General features: G+C 39.4%; 1 protein-coding gene across 10 annotated transcripts in view; it reads left to right on the top strand.

Annotated features, from left to right (window-relative positions):
* Positions 1-11,442, top strand: part of RNF38 (ring finger protein 38) — a 129,033-nt gene extending 117,591 nt beyond the window's left edge. For 9 of the 10 annotated variants that reach the window (XM_072860086.1, XM_072860095.1, XM_072860088.1 and 6 more), the window contains 4 exons: positions 1,096-1,180; positions 2,698-2,819; positions 3,786-3,885; positions 8,007-11,442. In XM_072860086.1, coding sequence (XP_072716187.1) covers positions 1,096-1,180; positions 2,698-2,819; positions 3,786-3,885; positions 8,007-8,069 — 370 coding nt within the window. In that variant the 3' untranslated portion in view covers positions 8,070-11,442. The remainder of the gene's footprint in view (positions 1-1,095; positions 1,181-2,697; positions 2,820-3,785; positions 3,886-8,006) is intronic. The other variant, XM_072860087.1, reaches the window with a different exon arrangement.
* The last annotated feature ends 10,591 nt before the right edge of the window (positions 11,443-22,033 follow it).

The following is a 22,033-nucleotide window of genomic DNA, read 5'->3' as shown; positions in this document are numbered from 1 at the left end:
CTCTGATTAGCAGTTTCTGGAAAATATGTGGGACAATTAACATTTAGGAATTATCCGTAGTGTGTCATGGTAGACCCTCTGTGGAGGAGTTTGGGTATATGATGTGAGATTTATTACTCCTCTATGTTCTGTTTTGGAAATAAGTATGAAACGTTTGGAAAACAAAGACTATTTTCTGGTGGCAAAGGTAACATTGACAAGGAAATAATCAAACATTGGCGCCAGATCTGTAGTTTCTCTCTGTGTGCAATTTCAGATGTGGCATGAAAATGGCACCTGAAATCTGATCCAGTGAAGTTACTCACTTTCAGACTGTAAGATGCAAAGTTGATGTCATAGCTTCTTGCCTGTCCATTGAGGACACGATGTGGCACAGTAATTCCTGATGACTTCAGTGGGATTTTAGTATATTTTAGCACTGTGAATTTGTGATTTCTATGTCTGTGTGTTAAGTTTTGACCCATAGGACTATCTTGGGGGGTAAAAACACTTGTTGAATATAAAAACAGAAAAACATCTTTCTCTTGCCTCTCTGTCTGAAGAGATTTTGCTTTGACCAGCATCACAGTATGTGAGAAAGTGAGTTTGTGCTTGCCTTCAGTATGGAAGTTGGTCCTGTAGCATATCCTGTTTATCTTCATTGCGTGTTTTAGGCTTACAAAAGTTTCAAGGCTTTTGTATTGGAGAGCTAAGTGAACTTAGGATTCCTTATCTCTGTTGATATGTTATCCACTTAAAGAAACAAAATATATTTAAAACCAGAATGTCAATTCATTGTCGGTTTTAGCTCTCTGTACTCTGATAATCAAGAGATTAGTTTTTGTAATAATGCTGAGCCTGGTTGGAAGTATTCGTAGAGATATGCATGCAATTAAAAAGGCAGCACTCTCAGTATCAAAAAGTGGCAGAATTAGCTTTTGCATTTGACTCTTTCACTTCAAATGTCTATTCTTGACTTCAAACTTAACATTTTTACCAATTCTGAGAATCTGTTGATTTGAGAGGGATCAGTAAGGTAACTTCACCTCTGCCAGATGTTTCTGTGCTTTCCTTCAGCAAGATGCTGAATCTTATCATTGTTTGCTCTCATGGTAGATCAATGCTCCCAGTGCCACCTGCAGTTGGACCAGCTTTCAGCTTTGAGTTGGATGTGGAAGATGGAGAGGTAGAAAACTATGAGGTTGGTGTGCGAACTACAACTACCTGTAAAGAACAGATGTTGGCTCAAGCAATACATAAAATTTCATTATATTTTGGTTTTAATGCTGCTTTTTTCTTTCAAATAAATGTAATGGCTGTGAAGACAGAATCCAGAAGCCATCCTTTCAGATTTTTTTTTGCAATACTGGATATTAGAAGTGCTTAGCTTTATTTTTTTGTCTATTGCTCTTTCCCAGAATCCACCCCTCCAGGCTAGTAATCATTAAATTGTTCAGCTTTTAAGTTCTACTCTACATGCTACTCTTCTCCTTTTGAATTTTAATTGATTTTAAATATCAAAGAGAAGTGAAGCACTTTCAAAATAACAGGTAAGTTACTGGTTTAATGTGCATAGCTTTGCAGAATGATGTTAATACAGCATAGTGTTAATGGCATAGGATTAATTAATCTAAATGTAATGTTTATAAAACTGCTGTACTGCCTTTTTTTCTTGGCCCTCAGGAGGGTGGAGTAATTCACATCTATAGATGTAGAACCCTATTTAATATCCTAGATAATTTTGGGGCAGTCCCAGCTGTTGTGTCTTTGCTGGTTATGAGCCTGTTGGATTCCATTTGGTTTCTCTTCAGACAGTCATCATCAACCCTTACTTTTGCATCTCTTTGCCTGTGCTCCACTTCAGAGCTCTGTGTAGTTGCACATTTTCAGTTTAACAATGAGCACTTCTGTAATAACTTCTGTGCTAGTTCAGAAGAAGCATCATCTTATTTCTGAGAATTTGAGCCCTAGGTTTGACAGTGTTAGAAATCTCTTTGTGATCAGTACAGTTTGCAGCTTTCACCAAGTCTTTTAACTTTTCTGTGCCTTGGTTCTTCATCACATTTATAGTGATATTTTTCCTAGGTCCCTTATGAAGGAGTGCAAATTAAATACATGCCAGAGTGCAAATTATTTACATGAGAGGCTTTTAGGTGCAATGCTTGGCCTATAGAAAATGAACATAAAATTTAGCAAAAAAAAGTGCTTAAAGTTTGATGGTATGTATTTGCTTTCCAGATTCAGGATTAAATTTCCATATTTCAATTCAGCCTGCCCAAGATGTGCAGTGGGAATCGGAACCTGTCCCATTAAATTCTTGGTTTCTCTCACAAGACCAGACTCACATATTCTTAGGAAGCAAATTTGTTGACGATTTTTTCTGGTTACCAGCACTATTCATTTCATAGCGGGGTGAGGGTATCCTTTAGAAGCAAAATCCTTACCAAGCTGTGCATGCAGTTGCAGGACTAATTGGAAGTTGGGTCCTGAAGGTTTTGAAATCCCAAAGAGAACATCTTACGTAATTAGAAAGATAGTTGAATTCTGAAAGACTTTCCATGGGGCTTCTGTTGGAGGGGAGAACTAAGGTTCTAATAATTTCTTGATAGAAGGATGTTCTGTACTACCAGCTGGGATAGTGAGGTAATGGCAGCCCCACCTCTAGTGGAACCTGTTTGAGCAGTGAATTTTTAAATGTCCAGTTTCCATGTTTTGCAGGCACTGCTGAATTTGGCAGAACGTCTGGGAGAAGCCAAACCACGAGGATTGACAAAGGCAGACATTGAACAGCTTCCATCCTACAGGTTCAATCCAAACAACCACCAGTCAGAACAGACATTGTAAGTACATTGGTCTCTTTCAAAGGTCCATAATTTAGGTCACTATATTTTCATTTCTTTGACTTGCAGTCTCAGCTAGGCCAGAAGGGCTTTAAAAGCAGCCATGTCAATAAACAGTTTAATTTTCTTTTTTTTTTTTCTTGGGTGCTTTCCAAATACTATTTATCCTTACATTAAAACCTCTATCTAGTCTCACATCGTTTAGCTATGTTTCAGTTTAGTTCCTCAGCATGTAAAAAATTAAAATGAAAGAAAGGTGGTCTAGATTTCATTCAGCATACTAGACATTAAAGTGACATTGCCAACTTGGAACATAGCCTATGTCAAAATAGCTTCAAGTGTTGAAGTTTCAAGTGCTCCTGATAGAGCTTGGTCAGTGGTTTAAGAGTGCATGTTCTTATTTTTAAAATGCATTAACTTACTGTGTTTGAAAGACCTCCACAACCAAGTGGAAAAGGCAGTATAGATATGAAGGTAGTTAAAGTGACTTAGTACCAAATGCTGTCTAATGTTTGAACTTCAGTGTAAGGATTTTTCTCTGATACTTCAGTTTCAGTGACCTTCAGTGTGACTTACTAGTATCAGTAGGGAGTGAACTTTATAGATAATTAATTAAATATCTAAAATCTCTAAATATCTAAAAATAAAAATAATATAAGAATAGATAATTATCTCCACCATTTTGAATTTTGAATAAACATCTGTTCTATTGGTTGGGTCTGTGAACTCCTGTGAGCAGCAGTACTTGCTTTGCAATTTGAAAGCACAGAAAAAAATAAAACCACAAGAGCAATTCTCAGTTTACCTTGTCACACTACACATCTTCAACCACAGATATAGGTAACTGTAGCTACCCAGTGGGTAAAAGAGCTACAGTGTTGCAGTTGTACCTGTAAAGTTTTGAATGGAATATGTATTTGTTGTTCTTACATAGCAGATACATTTGAACTCTGTTGTCTTTTTTAGGTGTGTGGTGTGCATGTGTGATTTTGAGTCAAGGCAGCTACTTAGAGTCTTACCCTGTAACCATGAGTTCCATGCAAAGTGTGTCGATAAATGGCTGAAGGTAAAAAAAAAAAAATTAAAAAAAAAAATCCTATCTTATATGGAATTCATTACATCGTTTGGGGGGAGAGGGTGGGGGTATTTTGCTGTTCCATTTCATTTCATCTTGTTTCACAGTTCTAATACATAGGCTAGAAATGCCAACAGAGTAGAAGTACTGCCTACTTAAGATAGTTTTCTGACAACTAATGAAGTTTCTTTATAATCTTTGGAACAGGAAAAATGAGTATGAAGAGAATTATTGTCATTGACAGATCTTACTGTGTTTTCCATTTGCACAAAACAATGACTGTGAATTCAAGTAATCTATGAAATTAAAGAAGATTTGAAAAAAAAAAACAAGTAACATAATAATATAGGAAGTATGAATTAGAGTTTCTGTGATCATGGTGGCTTTAACCATTTTACATATCCTGCATAGCAAGAATGAGTACTAACACCTTCCTCCCCCACTTTGCTATTAACATTAGGTTCTGGGGCAAATAAAATGTGTTATGTGTGTACATGTATGTGTATGCATATATATGTATATATAGAAAGGTAACACATGAATAGAAATTATAGTTTTACAAAATTATGATATAGTCTTCCAAGAGAATTTGAGCAGAAAAGACAGGTTCTAGAATCAGGGCAGCCTAGTAGAAGGACAGAGAAATAGCAGCAGTACAGAAGGTGTGTAGAATAGGAAATACAAGGAAGTAGGTGATGATACAGAGACATCTCTACAAGGTGCATTAGCCAGATCTACTGCCAGCAAGGTAAGAAAGTAGTGGTGAAACAGCTTTTTTCTGGTGTTCCTGACCCAGCTTAGAAACTATGTATTTTCTAACAGATCTTCCAAGTGTGGTATTTTCTAAAGGTTGTCTTATCATAGAAACAATCTATGAGCATAAGAGTGTCAGCTAGGTGGGGGAATGAGGTGAAAGATACACAGTCTAAATCTAAAGGGGATGCAGTTATACCCACCTAAAACTGCCTGTATTGACATCATGTATTCCAGAGCTGGATACAAAATAAGCTAGACAAGGTTAAAACATCATAGTGTAGGATTGCTAAGACACCATGTGACTTTAGTTACACTGGTACGAAGATGGTGTATGGAAATAAAGATTATTTTGCTTTGCAAACTATAACAAATTACTTGTAACACCAGCCTATTTTAGTTACAGCCTCTGTCTAAACTTGGTTACAGTTAAGCAGCAAACATCTGGAAGTGAGGATGACTTAAAGATACTTTTGGCTATAGTTTTGCTTCTGTCCATTCCTTTATGTATTTGACAACTTATTTTATATGTTGATAGTATAATTATGCCCACATCCACTTCATTCACATCATCCAGCCAACATCATGTTGATACTTACTGCAAGGGAAGGTAAAAATCGTAGCTTTCAGTACTTGTAACTTTTTTCCACAAGGTAAAAAAAGAAAAAAGTTACCAGTTTGTCCCTGTGTTTTACTGATTTAATCTTTTCTCTTTGAAGAAAGTATTTCCTGTCTAGGAATATTTCTAGAACTAGTTCTAGAACTATGGAGTCAAATTGATTCTTTTTAAGATTCACCATGTTGTTAGTGAAAGATTGAAATAAGAGGTTAGTGATCCAATCTGATTATTTAAAAAAATAAAAAATAAAAAATCCTTATTCCACTGCCTGTTGGTGATGATGCAGAAAAAAAAAGGTGTCTAAGAAAGTTTTGTGGCTTGTCTATGCATGAAAGGTTTGATCTGCCCTGCTGGTATGCAGTATCACCTTTTTAGGTAGTGTAAGCAAGCGAGAGGAAATGTTCTTTTACAGTGCATTAGGTTGCCCACTTTATACTTCCCTGGTTAAGCAAGGTTAAAGACTTGTGAAAGAAGGTGTGACACAGTGGAGGAAATGGAATTTACAAGGGGGAGATTATCATTTTGCTTCTCATAGTATTGTCAAGTCTCATATTTCACAGTATTTGATTATTTCTTAATATCCTAAATCCTTTAGTAAAAAATGAATACATGAGAAATCTGTTCTTTTGTAAAGTAAGAGTTAGTCATCATTCCAAAGGACAGTTTGAAAACATGACCTGTCTTCACCCTGAGGGTTCAGAACCAGATAACAAGGAAAACTTGCCTTTATGTTTAATGTTCTGATAGGAAATGCTGTATTATATATGAGAAAAGACAAACTGTAACTATAGTTTTACTTGGTTCTGATAGACTAACAACCAAAGTAGTGCGATGCTTTTTAGAGGATTGTAGTAGCCCTACAGATTCATTATTGTAAATGCAGTTCACTTTAGCTATAAATTTCCATAAAATATAAAAAAGCAAATCGGTTAGTTCATTGTGCCACTCTCTCTCCTGACAGTAGAAAAAGTAAGTTTGCCCAAAAGAGTGGCTAGTTAGGTCAATATTACAATGTTATGTTCACCTTACTCCTCTTTTTGCACCAAAGAGTCATGTTAAATACCAGGAAGAGGGAATGAATTTCATGAAAGGCAAAAGAGTGCAATTAAACTTAAAACAGACGTTCATGTAGGATCTTGAAAAGTGACTTAAAAAGCAATGCTGCAGTGTCCATGAGTATTCATTTTATCCTGGCACAGTGGATTTATTTCTGCCATTCCTATCAGGAAATTACTCCCACTGAATGCTCTGTTTCATGCTACAAATGGTAGATGCTTAATTATTTATCTGAGCGAATACATCTTGATTCATTAATCCATTGAATTTTGAAGAACATGCCCTTTTATTTTAAAAATTATAGTAGCTGAATTGTATCTAAAATAATGCAAGTACAAAGTAGTGACCAAGTAACAGCATTGTCCTCAAATAATTTCAAAACTGCTAGTGAAAGAGCAAGAAATAAATTTTGAATTGATTCTCCAATCCATGCTTTACAAAAACTATAAAGCAATAATAACTACGATATAAACTATAAAACAGTAATAACAGTAGTAACTAACAGAAAAAATATACCCTCATTTTAACTTGCATTACTAAATGATGTTTTTCAGTAATAACGTTACTTTCATTGGCATTTATTGTTTGGATTTGAAATTTGGCAATGATTTCTGAACCCTGGCCTACAGAGCCATATCTCTTGATGCTCTCACTTGTATTTTCACTGAAAAATTTGGCTACCTTAGAAAATCTTGGAGTTGACAGTGGTTGGTCCTACAATTTTGGGAACTATGAAATACAGAATTTGGGGCAGGGAAGAGTTCTCTTCACTCTGCCCCTTGCGAAGGAAATGTTGTATCATAGATGTTACATATTTGTTTTGCGCTTTTTCTCATAGTTCGCTAAAATGAAATTAGCCTTTATTTTAAAAGGGGAATGAGAGGGCAGAAATACTTTCCCAGTAGCTTAAGGAATGTTACTTCTCATCTTGTCTTATCTTTTTAAGGAAGTTATAAAACTAAAAGAGTCACAGGACATACTTTCAGTGAATGCTTTACTGAAGGGCTAAATTTAGACCTGCTTGTGTGTGTTACTGGAGTACCTGTTTTGTCAGGTTGTTTTCTCTCCCCCCCCCCCCTTTTTTTTTTACCTTTCTCATTACTAAAACCCCTTCCCTTTTTCCCTAGTCTGCTTTCAGCTTTGACCAAGTCTATAGGATGCTTTCTGTGAGAGTAACTGAATAAACAGAGTATGAAGAGAAGTGATCCCTGATCAGTAGAGCTTGTGACAACATGACACCCTCATGTAGGACATTTATTTGCAGCCCAGGGTTGCTAGTCTGGTTTTGGTGGGTTTCTCTGCAGCACACAATACAGCTTCTCAGTTGCATCCATCTGTTTGCAATATACTATAACTATGAATCTGCATTAATAAAACCACCATCACTTAGATAAAACCTAGTTTGCTGTTTTGCTTTATCTTTAAAGATAAAAGGCACAATTTTTTTTTAAACATAATTTTGAATTGACAAACTTATCACAGCACTCTAACATAATAAAACAAACTAAAAAAAAGCATAAGCACACTTCATCTTCCATTTTGAGTATTCTTGAATTACTTCTCAGTACTCCAGCGCTGAAGATACCAACCTCATTATGGTCACAGATGTTCGGTGTCATGTAGACATTACATTAACAATGTATTTGTCAGTACAGTAAATCTTCTTTTGTTTCTGTTTTTACAGGCAAATCGTACCTGCCCAATTTGTAGAGCTGATGCTTCGGAAGTGCATCGTGATTCAGAATGACCAGTCTTAAGAGCACAAATCTGGTTTGGGTGTTCCCGGTCACATGTATAAATGAACTGTCTATTGAACTTACCAATGTGGCTTCCAGCCTACCCTTTACACAAAAGGGTCAATGGACCTTACTTTGCACTGTGTGACTTAATCAATTACAAAGCTTATAACTAGTCTTCACAGTTACGGGATTGTTATACTAACAGTGTGATTGGAACTCCAAAGATATATTATTTTTTTTTAGCTTAATTTTGTGTGTGCACTAACATTCCCTGGTTTTTGTGTGATCATTCCGAGTGTTGCTGCGAGATTACTGTGGACGTGATCTTTTAGCATGTGCTTTTATATAAAAGAAAAAGGAAAAAAAAAAAAGTGGTAGCTCCAAACAATATAGCAATCTACCTTATATAGAGCCTTCAGATACTGTGAGTGGGAATGAATGGTGTGAATGTGCGTTTGATTGTGAGAGGGTGTGTGAAGTGTGCTGGTGACTGAGTGTGCATGTATGTTTGAGAACCTATATACCAGCATGTACTGAGAATGTATGTGTGTAGTAATAATTATGCTGCAATGTATAATCTTGTGTGTTATTTAAACAGTACTAGTACTGTACACTGGTTCCTTTCCTTGTGTTTGCAGTTGCACACTGAATGCAATGGGTGCAGCAATTACAGACATTTAGTATTTCCTCCCCAATGTACTTACAGGTATAAAGACCTTTCTACCTACTATTCAAACAGCTGTTATGCTTCCCCTTCATTGGAGGCTTTAAATGTGTACCACTAAAGAGTGCATTGATTGTTCATACATGAGTAACCTTGAGGTTTTTAGCATATGTTACAAAGTCTGGATTTTTAAATGGCTGATTTACAAGTTATTTATCAATGTAAAGTTGCAATATCGCACAAATCATTTAGCAATATTAACATTTTCAGTTGCTAATATGAATATCAATGCTTTTCTGTTCTCCTTTTAAATTTTTCTAGCTGGGTTTGCCAGTTATGAGCTTATTCCATGAAAGGAAGCAGAAAGGACACTGAGGATCCTGTGCAACAGCTCTTTACTTTTGGCCATTGTACTTGCTAAGGACATAATCTTTTAGCTTATAAACATTGGCTTTAATCACATACATTCTTTGTCATTTACAAGGGAGTTTGCATACAACTGAAATAACTTTACAATTTTATTCCTGCAACTTCATGAATTAAATAAAATTTTTAGCATTTTCTCAGAGAAGTAGAACTTCTGATTTTTTTTAATTGCATCAGTTGCCCTAATGCTTATTGCCCTTCCTTATTTCATGAGGAGTGTAATATGAAGAAGGAACTCTCTTGGTTTTTGCAATCAAGTTTCCAGAGCACTCCACTATAGGAGAAAATTGGAACACCTTCCAGAACAGTGCTGTGAAACAGGAGGTGATAACCTCTATTCAGGTGCTCTGAATAATGTTTTAGTTGGGCTATTGAAAAAAAATTAGCTTCATGTATAACATTCAGGCTGTTAACATCTTTGATATGTTCTAGCAAAATATTTAGGTCTACCTATACCATAGTTATTTAAAGGATGCACTTTTTGCAACAAAATTCTTCTCCTAAATACAGTGTCATTACTTTGGTTGCAGCAGCACAGGTGGCATAATTAGCTGCAACTTGCTGCCAGTCTCAGCTTTAAGTTTATTTTTATCATTTCTGATGCTTTTGTATGCTGCTGTGCTTTAGTATCAGTTATAATTTCAAACAGTGTTAGATGTCCTCCATGCTGACTTTGCTCTTTGAAGATTTTACAGACCAATCACAGCTCTCAGTGCAGATAAAATAAAAGCACAATTTTGCCCTATTTCAGATGCTCTTCCCTCTGTTTAGTTATGCAGGTAGGTCTCAAAAACAGTGAGTCTTTCCATACGTATTCATACTTAAGAACACTAAATAAATAAAAATGCTGTTACATCAGCTTCAAAATGGTAGAATTTCTTCTCTCTTCCAGTGGAGTTAAAGAATAGGCTTTTCACAATAACACCTACCAGGTTAAATTATGTGTAAAATTTATTTTTTTAACAAATAAAATCATGTTGTTTAAAAAGCGTATGCCACATATGTCTTACAAAACTTAGGCTCTTTATATAGCTGCAAAAGAAAAAATTCTGTGTGTACAAATTTAAACATAATTAACACTACTGTATTCAGTTTGAAGCATGGAAGGAGGACACTTTTTCTAAGCTAGGTATAAATGAACAAGACATTCTTCTGAAGCCAAGAAAAAGTAGTCTTCTTTCTGGAATTGCAGAAATCTTGATGTGTAATATCCCTTTTTCCCCCAGTAAAACTCTGTGAGGCAGTGGGAGATCTAGGAGCTGGAGGGTCTAAGTTGATAAAATCCTGAAATTAATTGTTGCACTCTTATGGCTCATCTCTTCTGGAATGGTTCTTTCGTTTGCATGGGACTCTTGCAGATGTATGTGGACTTGCTTCCTGTGGTTAGTGTGTATAAACAGCACACATGCGTATGTTCTGAATCAGCTCAGACAAGTTAGAACCAAGTCCTCTCTGTTGTGGCTGTCATGGGAGGGGGATTCATATTCAGCTGTTAATTGCCATGTGTTATGCACATTTGTGTGTAATTCCACAGCCTGCCATGGTGCCTGGCAGCACCTGAATTGAGCAAGACTTTTTTTATGTTCATTGCCTTTCCACCATCACCTGGCTCCTTCTCAGAAAAAAAAAACAAACTCCAAAAAAACCAAAAACAAAACAAAAAAACTGTAATATGTTTGCTTTATCATATTGGCCCTGCTGTGTTTTTTGCATAAACTGTCAATTTAATTTGACATTTTAGTGGATATCAAGGCCTACAGATAATTCCAATGTCTCATTTTGTGGCTTTCTTTACAAAAAAATTAAAGCCTTTTGTTGTATGCCATTATGTACAGGCTCTTGAATGTGATTTCACAGCTGTTAACACATTGTGTAATACTTGGGATGGGATTTACCAACCTTTTTAATTTTAATTGTAGGAAACACATTTTTGACTGAATTATCTTTGGGCCTTTGTAAAAGCTGTGGTTTTTTTCTTTGGTACATTGTTACCTCATTTTGCTACTTGTGTTTCAGATTTGCTAATGATTATGAAAGCTTATGGGTTTTGTTGGAATCATATTTTGTCAATGTGTTTTCTTCAAATCATACTCTATTGTATCATTTAACACGTAGTTTTAAATGTATTATAAATATCTGTAACCAAATCATTTGAAGGCTTGATAAATTTTTAACAAAATTTGTACATTTTCTATGAGAGTTACTAGTAATGCTTTACTAGGTAGTGCAATGAATTTTTATTTTTAATCCCTGTGCCCAATTTTGGAGTTGAGAGAGTTGTTCAGTAATAAATGTATGATGTACACTTACACAATTTTGTCCTGTTCTTTCTCTTAGGAAGAGGTGGATTGTTTCCTTTCATTATTCCGCATATTTCTGTGCATACTCATGCAACTCTAGATATTGGCAACAGATGCTTGTATTGTAGGGGGAGGTTTTGCCACCTTCATTGTAGTTCATGACAGACATTTTTTAATCTAATTTGAGAGATCTTAAGAAAATTATATGAAATGTTGTGTCATATTTTGAAAGTGTAAAATAACTATAATTCATAGAACTCAAAACCTTGCCTAGAAGATCAGCTTTCTAAAGATGTTACTTAGTCAAAGGAAAATTTGCAGGGATGGAGGTGCTCCTTAGACATACTATTTGCACTGTGTGTCAGCTGAAGATGTGTTACACTTTGCAGTGCCCTAACAGTGGTAAAAAATGCATCCTGAGTTAAGGATGAAACTGAATTATAAGGAGTTTTGTTAGCCACCAGGGTCACACAAGAAGCTGGTGGTGAAACAAAACAAAACAAAAAAAAAAGAGGAGTTGTTTGGTTTTGTTTTTGATGAGATGATGTAAACTAAGGTGACAGATGTAATTATTTAAAAGGTTTTCACTTACACAGGGCATTTAATAGCTCCTCCTAATTTAGTATTCTCGGTGAACTTAATGTACCTTGGCTTTTTGCGTCCAGATCATTTACAAAAACATTAAAGAGCACTGGCCCTAAAATTGAGCCCTGCCAAACCCCACTAGGGACAAGATGAACCTAAGCAAAGCTGACATAAGCTTAGCTGCTGCCTCTGCACCAGGATTTTGTCCATTTCGCTCTGGCCGCCGTTGCTTGCCACCACCAGCAAATGTATATGTACTGCAAGCAACTTCTGAGGTCCAGCACCAGCCTGTGTGAGATTCTGAGCACCAGTTGTACCCAAGCAACAGCCAAATCTGTAATTCATGTGAGCTGTGCTGAATTAGGTAGTGCTCCCAGCAACAGAAAGCTAATCTTTTTGCCACAGAGTTCATCTAAACTCATGGTGCCCTATGTGTACAGACTGTACAGTTTGTACTGTAGCAGGGACATGTTTTGTAGTTATCACCGTCTTTGTGCAACAGGGACATCTTCGGCAGAAACACAGCTGATCCCTAGGCAGCTTCCTGCTGTACCTTTCCATGCAAAAAAAAGGATGATGTTTGATTGTTTGACTGGAAGCTTCTGCATGGGGAAGGCTCAGAAAACATACTTGTCAACTGGTAGGCGAAGGGCCAAGTCTGTTTGCCTTGCCAGCAGTCTTCTCACTGCTAAATCTGTAGGTTTTCTGCCTTTGTTTCCTGTTGAGTATGCTACTCTTTTTTGCTGTCCCCAGCACAACCACTTTCAAAATCTAAATCCCTTAACCTTGAAACAAATGCCAAGCCAAATTCCAGCCATTCTATAAGTCTGTGAGTAGTATGTACCTTGTAACCAAGCAACTGTCCTTAATTTTGGCCAGCAGTGAAGTTCTCTTCTTGCTTCCTCGGAATACATACAGCTCTCCATTCCTTGCAAACGTAGTGTTCATGAACCTATGTCTTGTTTCCCTAGGATATCTTCATACAGTACTTGTTGGAAACAATCTCTCCACTTCTTGCAAGCTGGCCGGCTTGTGGTCTTAGTAACCACCACTAGTCCAGTCTTACTGTCTTTGCAGATATTATAAGCAGGAAAGCACTGATCAGAAGCTGCTATATCCTATCTCATCCATGCAGCTACTGAACTCTCAGGGTAGTAGGCTGAGCAAGTATGTGTTTATTTGAAAAATATCACATACTCTGTGTCACCTCTGTATTCTTTTGCAGCTTTGTTGCTCTACACCATTGTCAAAGCAAGATTTTTAACTTGGGTCATAACTATCTGTTTGTCCAACCCTCTTGTAGCAAGGTCAGCAAAAATAGAGGCCATCTAGCAGCCTGTCTCAGTTTTTATCAAAGCTGGACACAAGGGTACCCTGCAAGGTTTTATCACAAGCTTTCTATATCAAACCATGGGCAGTGGTTACTTAGTAACTGGTAGATCTCAAGTGTTGATTTCGCTGGAGGCTTCCTGCATCAGCCCACTTGCTGGCTTTTTACCTTTTGGTTTTAACTTTCAGGTTGGGGAGGAGGATTCAAGAATGCTATAAACTTTCCTAAGCAAACAAGCTTAAGCACCCCTTCTGTTAAGAGCAGCTTTCTGGGGTCTGCCAGCATCACGTTATGCAGAGGAGCCATCACAGGGCAGAGAGGCAACTGGTGATGGGATTGTAGAAGGAAGGTGTAGAAAGGAGTGGAGGAAAGACTGCCCTTCTGGTCCCACAGAGTGGAGTATATGCTCTGTTCTTCCTGCACACAGTTCCTTCATCGGCCTCACCTCAGTGCACCAGTAAGGTGATGGAACAGATCCTCCTGGAAGTTACATCAAAACATATGGATAACAGGGAATTGATTAGAGACAGCCAATGTGGCTGTCAGACAGCCCATGACAAGGGCAACTCATGCCTGACTGATCTCGTGTAGTGGCCTTCTATGATGGAGTGACCGTATCAGTGGACAAAGGAAGAGCTACAGATGTCATCTACCTCGACTTCTGTAAAGCCTTTGGCGCAGTCCCACACAACATGCTTGCAGCAAAATTGGAGAGATACAGATTTGATGGATAAGGAATTGGCTGGGTGGCCATGTCCAAAGAGTTACAGTCAATGGCTCAATGTCCAAGTGAAAACCAGTAATGAGGGGTGTCCCTCAAGGGTCCGTACTGGGACCAGTACTATTTGGTATCTTCGTCACTGACATAGACAGTGGGATTGAGTGCACCCTCAGCAAGTTTGTGGATGACACCAAGCTGAATGGTGCAGTTGATTGGTAGGCTAGAGGGAAGGGATGCCATCCAGAGGGACCTTGACAGGCTTGAGTGGGCCCATGTGAACCTCCTGAAGTTCAACAAGGCCAAGTGCAAGGTCTTGCGGCTGGGTGAGGCTAATCCCCAATATTGGTACAGACTGAGGGATGAATGGATTAAGAGCAGCCCTGCAGAGAAGGACTTGAGGATACTGGTGGATGAAAAATTAGATAAGAGCTGGCAATGTGTGCTCACAGCCCAGAAAGCCAACTATATCCTGGGTTGCATAAAAAGGAGTGTGGCCAGCAAGCAGGTTGAGGGAAGTGATTCTCCCCCTCTACTCCACTCTCATGAGATGCCACCTGGATACTGTGTCCAGCTCTGGGATCCCCAGTAGAAGAAAGACGTGGACCTGTTAAGAGCAGGCTTCTGGTACCTAGAACCAAATTTAGCAGATTTTCATTTTTAAACGAACAGCTGATGGACTGTTCGTGCTGATGGAGACGTGCTGATGGAGAGATAAAGCACCATCCTGGCACTACTGGAAGAGTCTAAGTTAACAGTTGTGCAGATGCCCAGATGCCCAATTGGGACAGCAGAGGCTGAGGGTACGTTGTGTGTGAGATAAGCAATGTTAAGCTGCCTGGTTGCATGTTGTGTTGACTTACTAGCATATAAACCTTTCCTCCAAGCTTCTAGTTAGCACAGTTTATTTAAGGTTTACTACCAGCTAAAGATAGCTTCAGGTAGCTCATTTTGCTGTAGCAATTTCACCAGGTATTTCACTGTGGTGGAAGAAGGTACCATGTTTGATAGACATGGTGAACCTTCTTACTGCAGCAAGGATTACAGGAAAGATTTCTGGTTACTCCATTCACCAAGCCCAGTAAGGCTGCTGCTGGGAGATCTGGCAAAGAGACAGCAGGAACAAGTAGAGGATTTTTTCAATAATGTTTCCAACATCTCCCCATTTCTTGCAGCCATTTATACATCACCTCACCCTTATTTCCTTATTTCTTCTCACACTTCATATGTGACATTAATAGTTTGCACACACACCCCCCAGTAATTTCCCCACTAGTATATTCAGCTGCATTTGCACTTTTTTATTTTATGCATACAATAATAGCATAGGTAACTATAACTGTGCTTCAGCTAGCAGGATTAACTACCAACTAGGTTTCTCAAACTACTGATTTCCTGTTTGCATAATTACCCTGCCTTTATACTACAAATTATCTTTCATAAGTGGTGATGCTGTAGCAGAAAAGAAGCAATAAACCTCAAATAGCATCACTCACTGATGTCAATCCATCCTGGAGTCATAGTAATGTCTGCTGGTGTGGCCTTGGCAAAGCAGTATTGGGTCAGCAGTATTACCTGAGATATCAAACTGGTTTGTCTGTATGATTTGGTAAATTCTTTTATTTGTAATAACATTGCTATTTTAATAGTTTTGCTAGAACGGCTCCAAACTGAAAACAGGATGATTTTCTGTATTGGTGTTGCTTTTACATTTGACGCTGCTGTTATGTGCAAGAAGCTGGCAGCGTTTGGGGAAGCATAGTTTTGAGTGTATCCCCGCTCTTTCTTTGGCTTAAAGCGCCTGCGTCAAATCCATGGAGAGAAACAGTGAGATAGAAGGAGCTTCATGGGGTACCTCCCAGGACATTTGTCATGGAGAACTGTGCTGAGGGATGCCTGAAGCCAGTTAAATTGGGGTCCTGGGTGTTCTCATGAGCTCAGTTGGTGCTGGCAGGCCATGGGTTAGGTGTCAGAGGAAATGCTGCAGCACAGTCACTGCAAGAACATTGGAGCTCCTTTGCATCTCCAGAGTACGCTAAGTGAGGTACCTGAGGCATGCAGACAGTCAGGCACCCAGAGGTTTGCAGAAAGGTGAAAAGTGCATTCTAGCAGGAGGACCTTTCATATACATGAAAGTTCTGGGAAGAGTGGGGGAAGCAATACGTGAGTGCTCTACACTTAAGGTGGTGGTATGATAGCCTACAGGAGGATCCACTGCAAAAGCACAATATCCCAGAGAAACTCAGCAGACAAGAACAAGTGAGAAAGGTGTGAGGTGGATGGATTAGGCTCTCATTGTTCTGAAATAGACAATACCATATACTAATGTCTATTTGATTTTATCAGAAATAGTCTGTTTGATACTGCAGCATTGAGAACATTGACTCACCACAGAACTGCTGCATCCCCTGGAGCTTCATCTCTGAGAGGCACATGGAGGTCTGCCTTTGTGCAACCCAACATTTCTAGTGGGAGTGAGCTTGCTGCAGGTTAGCCAGCTGTCACTGCTGCATGAAAAGCATCGAGTCAAGAAAATAGGTATCTAAGTGGTTTTGAGTCATGTGATGTTACAGATAGGAAGTGAGGTAAAAATAAAAATACTTGAACTGAGGTTGTCTGACATGCTTAGAAAAGCATGTTAGAATAAGAATATGCAGCATTAAGGAAAAAAGTTGAGCTCCTTTCAGGTACAGGAACTGATTAACTCTTTTAGACAGGAGTGAGTTTGTGTGGCCAGGAGAAATATATTCTCCTAAATCTTGTCCAACATGGAGAGCCAGGAGCACTTTGGGCCTGTATGTTTCAAGATGTGAACCAGTTTGCCTGGCCTTATGACATTTTGCTATGTCATTTTCCTTCCAAAGAGCAAGGCCAAATTCAAAAAATCCATTTACTGCAAACTGCCCTTCATCTTCCTCTGCACACCATGGCAGCTTGAGGTAGCATCAGCATATTTAAGGAGACATAGCAGGGAAAGCAGGTTGCAGAGCGTGAAAGGAAACAATTGCTCTCCATTTTTAAGACTTCAACATGGAGAATGATCAGTTAGCAACAAAAGGAGTAAATGCAGTTGAGAACTACAAATGATAACAGCATCAAGAAATAAAGATGTCAGCTTTGGTCTTGGATGATTGCTCACTCACATACCAAAATAATTCTATCACCAGACCATCTGTCTGTGTTATTAATGGGGTGTCTGTTTCAACAATCAATAGTGTTAGCATAAGTGAGCTTCTGCAATGCACAAAGTCATTAACTGTACATTAACTGTACACAAAAGGACAGGAAATCATAGAACTTTTGTAGGGTTTGACATTTACTGACCAATATCAATACCATATGCTGAGAAAGTCACAGAGAACACAACACAAATATTCATTACAGTAATGTATTTGTAGGTCATCCGATTCTGCATACCCTCATTTTTGTGTAATGTCCTCAACGAGTGAAGTTTCATCAATTTATTAATAGAAGAAGAGCAAAACAAACACAGAATTGTTGCATGACTTGAATTTACCCCAAGGGACTGGGACAAGGGGAAGTGCCAGAAGTGCAAGCCTTCCGGTTAACCAAAGGTGACTGTGAAAAAAGCTAACTGCTGAATTCATCCAGGGGTAGCAGGTAGAAGTGCTATTTTCCAATAATTCTATGCCTGAAATGAAAGGTGTCATCCGTCCTAATCTGTTAAGAAAATAACTGATGATCTGCTTTGGTAAATCTTTCTCAGCGTATGAGAAATTTGGAGCACAGACAAGATTAGCTCATGCTGATTAAGAAGCATATTCCTTGGGAATCCATGTGTACCAAACTAACTGCCTTCTAACTAACTGCCTAGGCTAACTGCCTTCCTGAGGATTGCCTCAGAAGCTGGATTTTGCAGCTGATCTCTCCAAAGTGAGCCCATAATATTGCTTCTGATGGATTTTGCAGGAACTGATGCCAAGGGGAACCTCAGCATCAAATGTCTTAGATCACAGTGTCCCTGAGCTTCAGAAACACAGCTGGGTCTGTTGCTGATACATGACAGCTTGGTTGCTGGAATTTCTCCCCTCAGTTCAACTACTATTGGGTAGATGGCTCTGTAGGAGAGGGGAAATGGAAAGATACACTTCCATTTTAATCTTTTTTTAGGACCTGGAGAAAAAAATGAGCCAAAAGATGGCTGAGAAGACTGTACATGGACACACCAAGCTTCTGCTGTGCTATGTCCATTGGATGAGGCAAAATGCCTCAATCACTGGAAGGCTTCCAGCCTCCCTAGGAACTGCACTAGCTAGACAGATGGTAGCAATTCAACAGCTAATGCTTTCTGGGGAGACGGAGCGGGCATTCCCTTCACTGCACTGTGCATCTGGCTGCGTCTCAGAGCTGCTGTTTCATAACACAAAACTTTCAACAGCAAAGTGAGTTCTACATACTCCCATTCCTCCTCCTCCCCTTTGTCTTCTCCCCTCCCAACATGGTGTGCTGCCCCCTCAGTAGTGGCAGGGGTCACTGGTTATTGCCAAGCTGAACCAATTTCCTGGCAGTTGCAGCAATGAGAGCACAGAGCAGACACAGCTAGGGCCAATACTGCTGCCAAATTCCTCTCCTTGTAACTCTACAGCTGTGCAGACAGCTCTGTCTTGCTGCCAGATAGATGTCTTGCTGTTGTCTACTGCTGGTAGACTGGGGGAAACCTGGTGAGATTGCCATCTCTAAGCTCTTTCCTAGAGACCTACGTAATGTTCATGGATGGTATTAATGTTGCAGAAAGTGTTGAATCTTTTACAGTCCTGCTGAAGCTCTGTGGCACAGCCATGACATTAGGTAATATCCTTCCACCCCAGAGTTATTACTAGCAGTGGGATTGCTATTAGGTGAACGAGACTGGGAGTTCTTTTCTCCTCAGATGGGGCTGTGCAGAGAGACAGTGTCACTCTGTCAAAAATGGACTGCAAATGTTGACAACAGGTGGACTGTGTAAAGGCACGCTGCTCAAACAAGGAGAGCATCTCACCTGGCATCATTCTTTCTGCACCATAGGTACCAATACCCATGGAAGCCAGACTCTGTGAGAAGGAAAGTGTTGTGTAGGAGGATATTTCATTTGAAAGGGCAGTTTCCATGTGAATTGTACATGAATGGCATTATTTCACTGACAGGGCATGTAATTTATGGCAGGTTAAAAATGTAGATGTAATGGTTTGTGTTTGAATAGAAGCAAGGCAGGAGTTTACATCCTGACCTTACTGCATGAGACAGGGAACTGTTCCTCTGTATGGCTGACCTAAGTATATGCAGCTGTGGCTGCCATTATTACATGGTACTTTACAACATCTTACACCTCAGATGGTAGGTAAATGGTACCTACCTACCTGCTACTATTTCTGGACTCTTCCCAAAAGCTGCTCTGTGGGTTGTTATCTACCACAGCTTAGTGAGGCAATTTCCATTTCCCTGGAAATTTTCTGGGGAGGTGTGTAATGTGCCTTTTGGGTAGCAACTCTGGCTGCTGTACTTTGGCCTCTCAAAGACAACCATCTGTTACGCAGGCAAGAAGCGCCTGCTCTGCAATTGGCAGTGTTGAGCAAGTAGACACAGAACTGATAAACAGCAGAATATCATGGATAAGCAAAGGGCAGAGGATACAGAGAACACCTGTTCTTCGGAAAATCTCAGTTCCCAGTGAATGCATGTGAATTTCAGTGCTACCTTTGCTGGGCTGTCCTCGGACAGTGTTGTTGATGCAATAGATGCGTCAACAACCTAGTGGACAAGCAAAGTAGAAAAATAGAAACTGAAATCAGAATGTTGTCATAAATAGAGGTAGATGGGAAAAGACAATCCAGAAAAAAATAATGATCTTCCCCTTATTGCTAGTTACAGGGTTGTCTGTAGCAAACAGAACATGTCACAAAAAGAATTTGTGGCTGAAGCCCAGTAATAAGAGAAAAGGAAGAGGAGAACAAAGTGAAGTCAGTACAAGATAGGGAGAGTGGGCATGTAAAATGTATAGATAACAATGCCAAACAGAAATTCTACATGTCCTAGTCCTAAGTGGCAATCCCTCTCCCAGCTGCATATCTAGACTATGTGCTTACATTGAAACTTGCTGTCTCTTCCTAGCTGTCTTCTCCCAGTCAAACCACATGAAATCAGTCCTGCTTGATCTGAGCATCTCCGTGATGGATATGCAGCCTAGATCCTGTCTGGGGCTTAGAACACCATGCACTAGAGAATCTCTGTCCTCCCGGTGAAAGGAGTATCCCCTGAGCCATTGCAAGGCTGTGTGGGCTGTGGCATGGCTCAGTGTCATAAACTAGCAGCCATGGGAGAATGTGTTTTCATGTTGAATGGTGTAGTACCTAATATGTTTCTTCACATTTGCTTCAAAGTCCAGCTTGTTTCCTCCCTGCAAAAAAGTAGTTGTTGCTTTTTATGTTGCTGACATTGGAGGAGCAAAAGCACACAGATTGCTTTGGTGAGCTAGACCTGCCCTGTGAAAGTACCTTCCCATGGATAACTTTTTCTGTTTAGGAGGGACTATGGCTTTTGCAAAACTCACAGACTCCTTAACCTTTCTTACCTGGAAAGAGACACAGCAGTGAACTGTTCTAACCATGATCAAAGGGAGCAGGGCATTTTCTTTGTCTGTATAGGTACGGTCCTCTGATTGTGCAGCGTGAACTACAAAAATCGCCTCCTTGATTTGAAAGTAATTGTCTTTGGATGAACAACATATGAGATAGATAGTTCTTCTCGGGATACTGGGCAAATGTGGTGCTGTGGCTGGTCTCCTGAAAAGGGTGATTGTACCTATTTTTAAAAAGCAGGATTATTTATGTAGCAGTAACAGCTAAATCCAAGCATTAATCAAACATACTACTCAAGGTATAGGTATATAATACCATGAGGCTGTTGCTGCATTGTTGGCTCTGATGGCCACAGTCTTTGGTCAGTTTTGGTCTCTGAGGCTGAGATGACCAGTCTTGAGAGCTCTTTGACAAGCGGAGCCAGAACTGATGTGAGTATCTGCTTTTTTCCCCAAGCTCTGGTGTGTCACTGGCATTTATACAGACAGTTCTGTAGGCCAAGACAAGCATCATCCAAAGGTATTTCTCAAGGCTACAGCCAAGGGCCTTCAATGTGCAGTATGACCCTGCCAAGAGCAGCGGTTGTTTCTGGATAAGAAGGCTGCAGGGGCCCAGGCAGACCACTGTCAGGGAAAGATGTAGTGAGGGTGATGTAGTGAGATGAAGATGGCATGTCCAGCTTGGGCTTGTGAAAACTGGATGCAGGCTCCCTCTGACCTGGGCTGGTGCCTGGGATGCTTCCTGGGGCAGATGTGCCACTGTGCAAGCTGGAGTGTGTGGAGGATCTCAGCCAAGGGTGCCAGGGCAGCTGTGGGGCTCTGATAGCTCCCTGGGACTGCTCTCCAGTGCCCCACATGACATGAGATGCCTGCTCAGATCACTCTGTTTCTCACTCCAGCTTTTGGCATTTTTACTGATCACTGGATTAAAAACTGAAATAAACCTGCTGGCAAGAAACAGAAATTTGAAATTAACTTTCCTTTTATTTTTTGGTAATTGAGTGGTTTGTGGCTGAGTCAGCTGTTGGTATCTTCATGTATATCAATACATATTAGTTTCTTCGCTTACTCTAATGTGATGTCTGTGATAATGTATCATAACTGTTGGATTGCCCTATACTAAATTCTAAATCCTTTTCCCCCTTCTGTATCAGACTTAAAATGCTTGTGTATCCTTGACCTCACTGCTTTCTTTTCAGCTTGTGAAGGGAAAGATGACCTGAACTTCTGGTATGTCAGTTTCTGCACGTAATTTCTTAGAAAGATTAATTCTGTAAAGCTACAGACAAGTAAATTCTAGGGAGACCTGTCTGTATTTTGAACCCTGAAGTAATCTTTCTTTCCTTGAACCACTGCAGCACAACAGTTAATTGCA

This window comes from Ciconia boyciana, chromosome 4, assembly GCF_034638445.1.
Source record: "Ciconia boyciana chromosome 4, ASM3463844v1, whole genome shotgun sequence".
Lineage (NCBI taxonomy): Eukaryota > Metazoa > Chordata > Aves > Ciconiiformes > Ciconiidae > Ciconia > Ciconia boyciana.
Note: the sequence above shows the minus strand (reverse complement) of the source record. Positions and strands in the feature narration are given on the sequence as shown.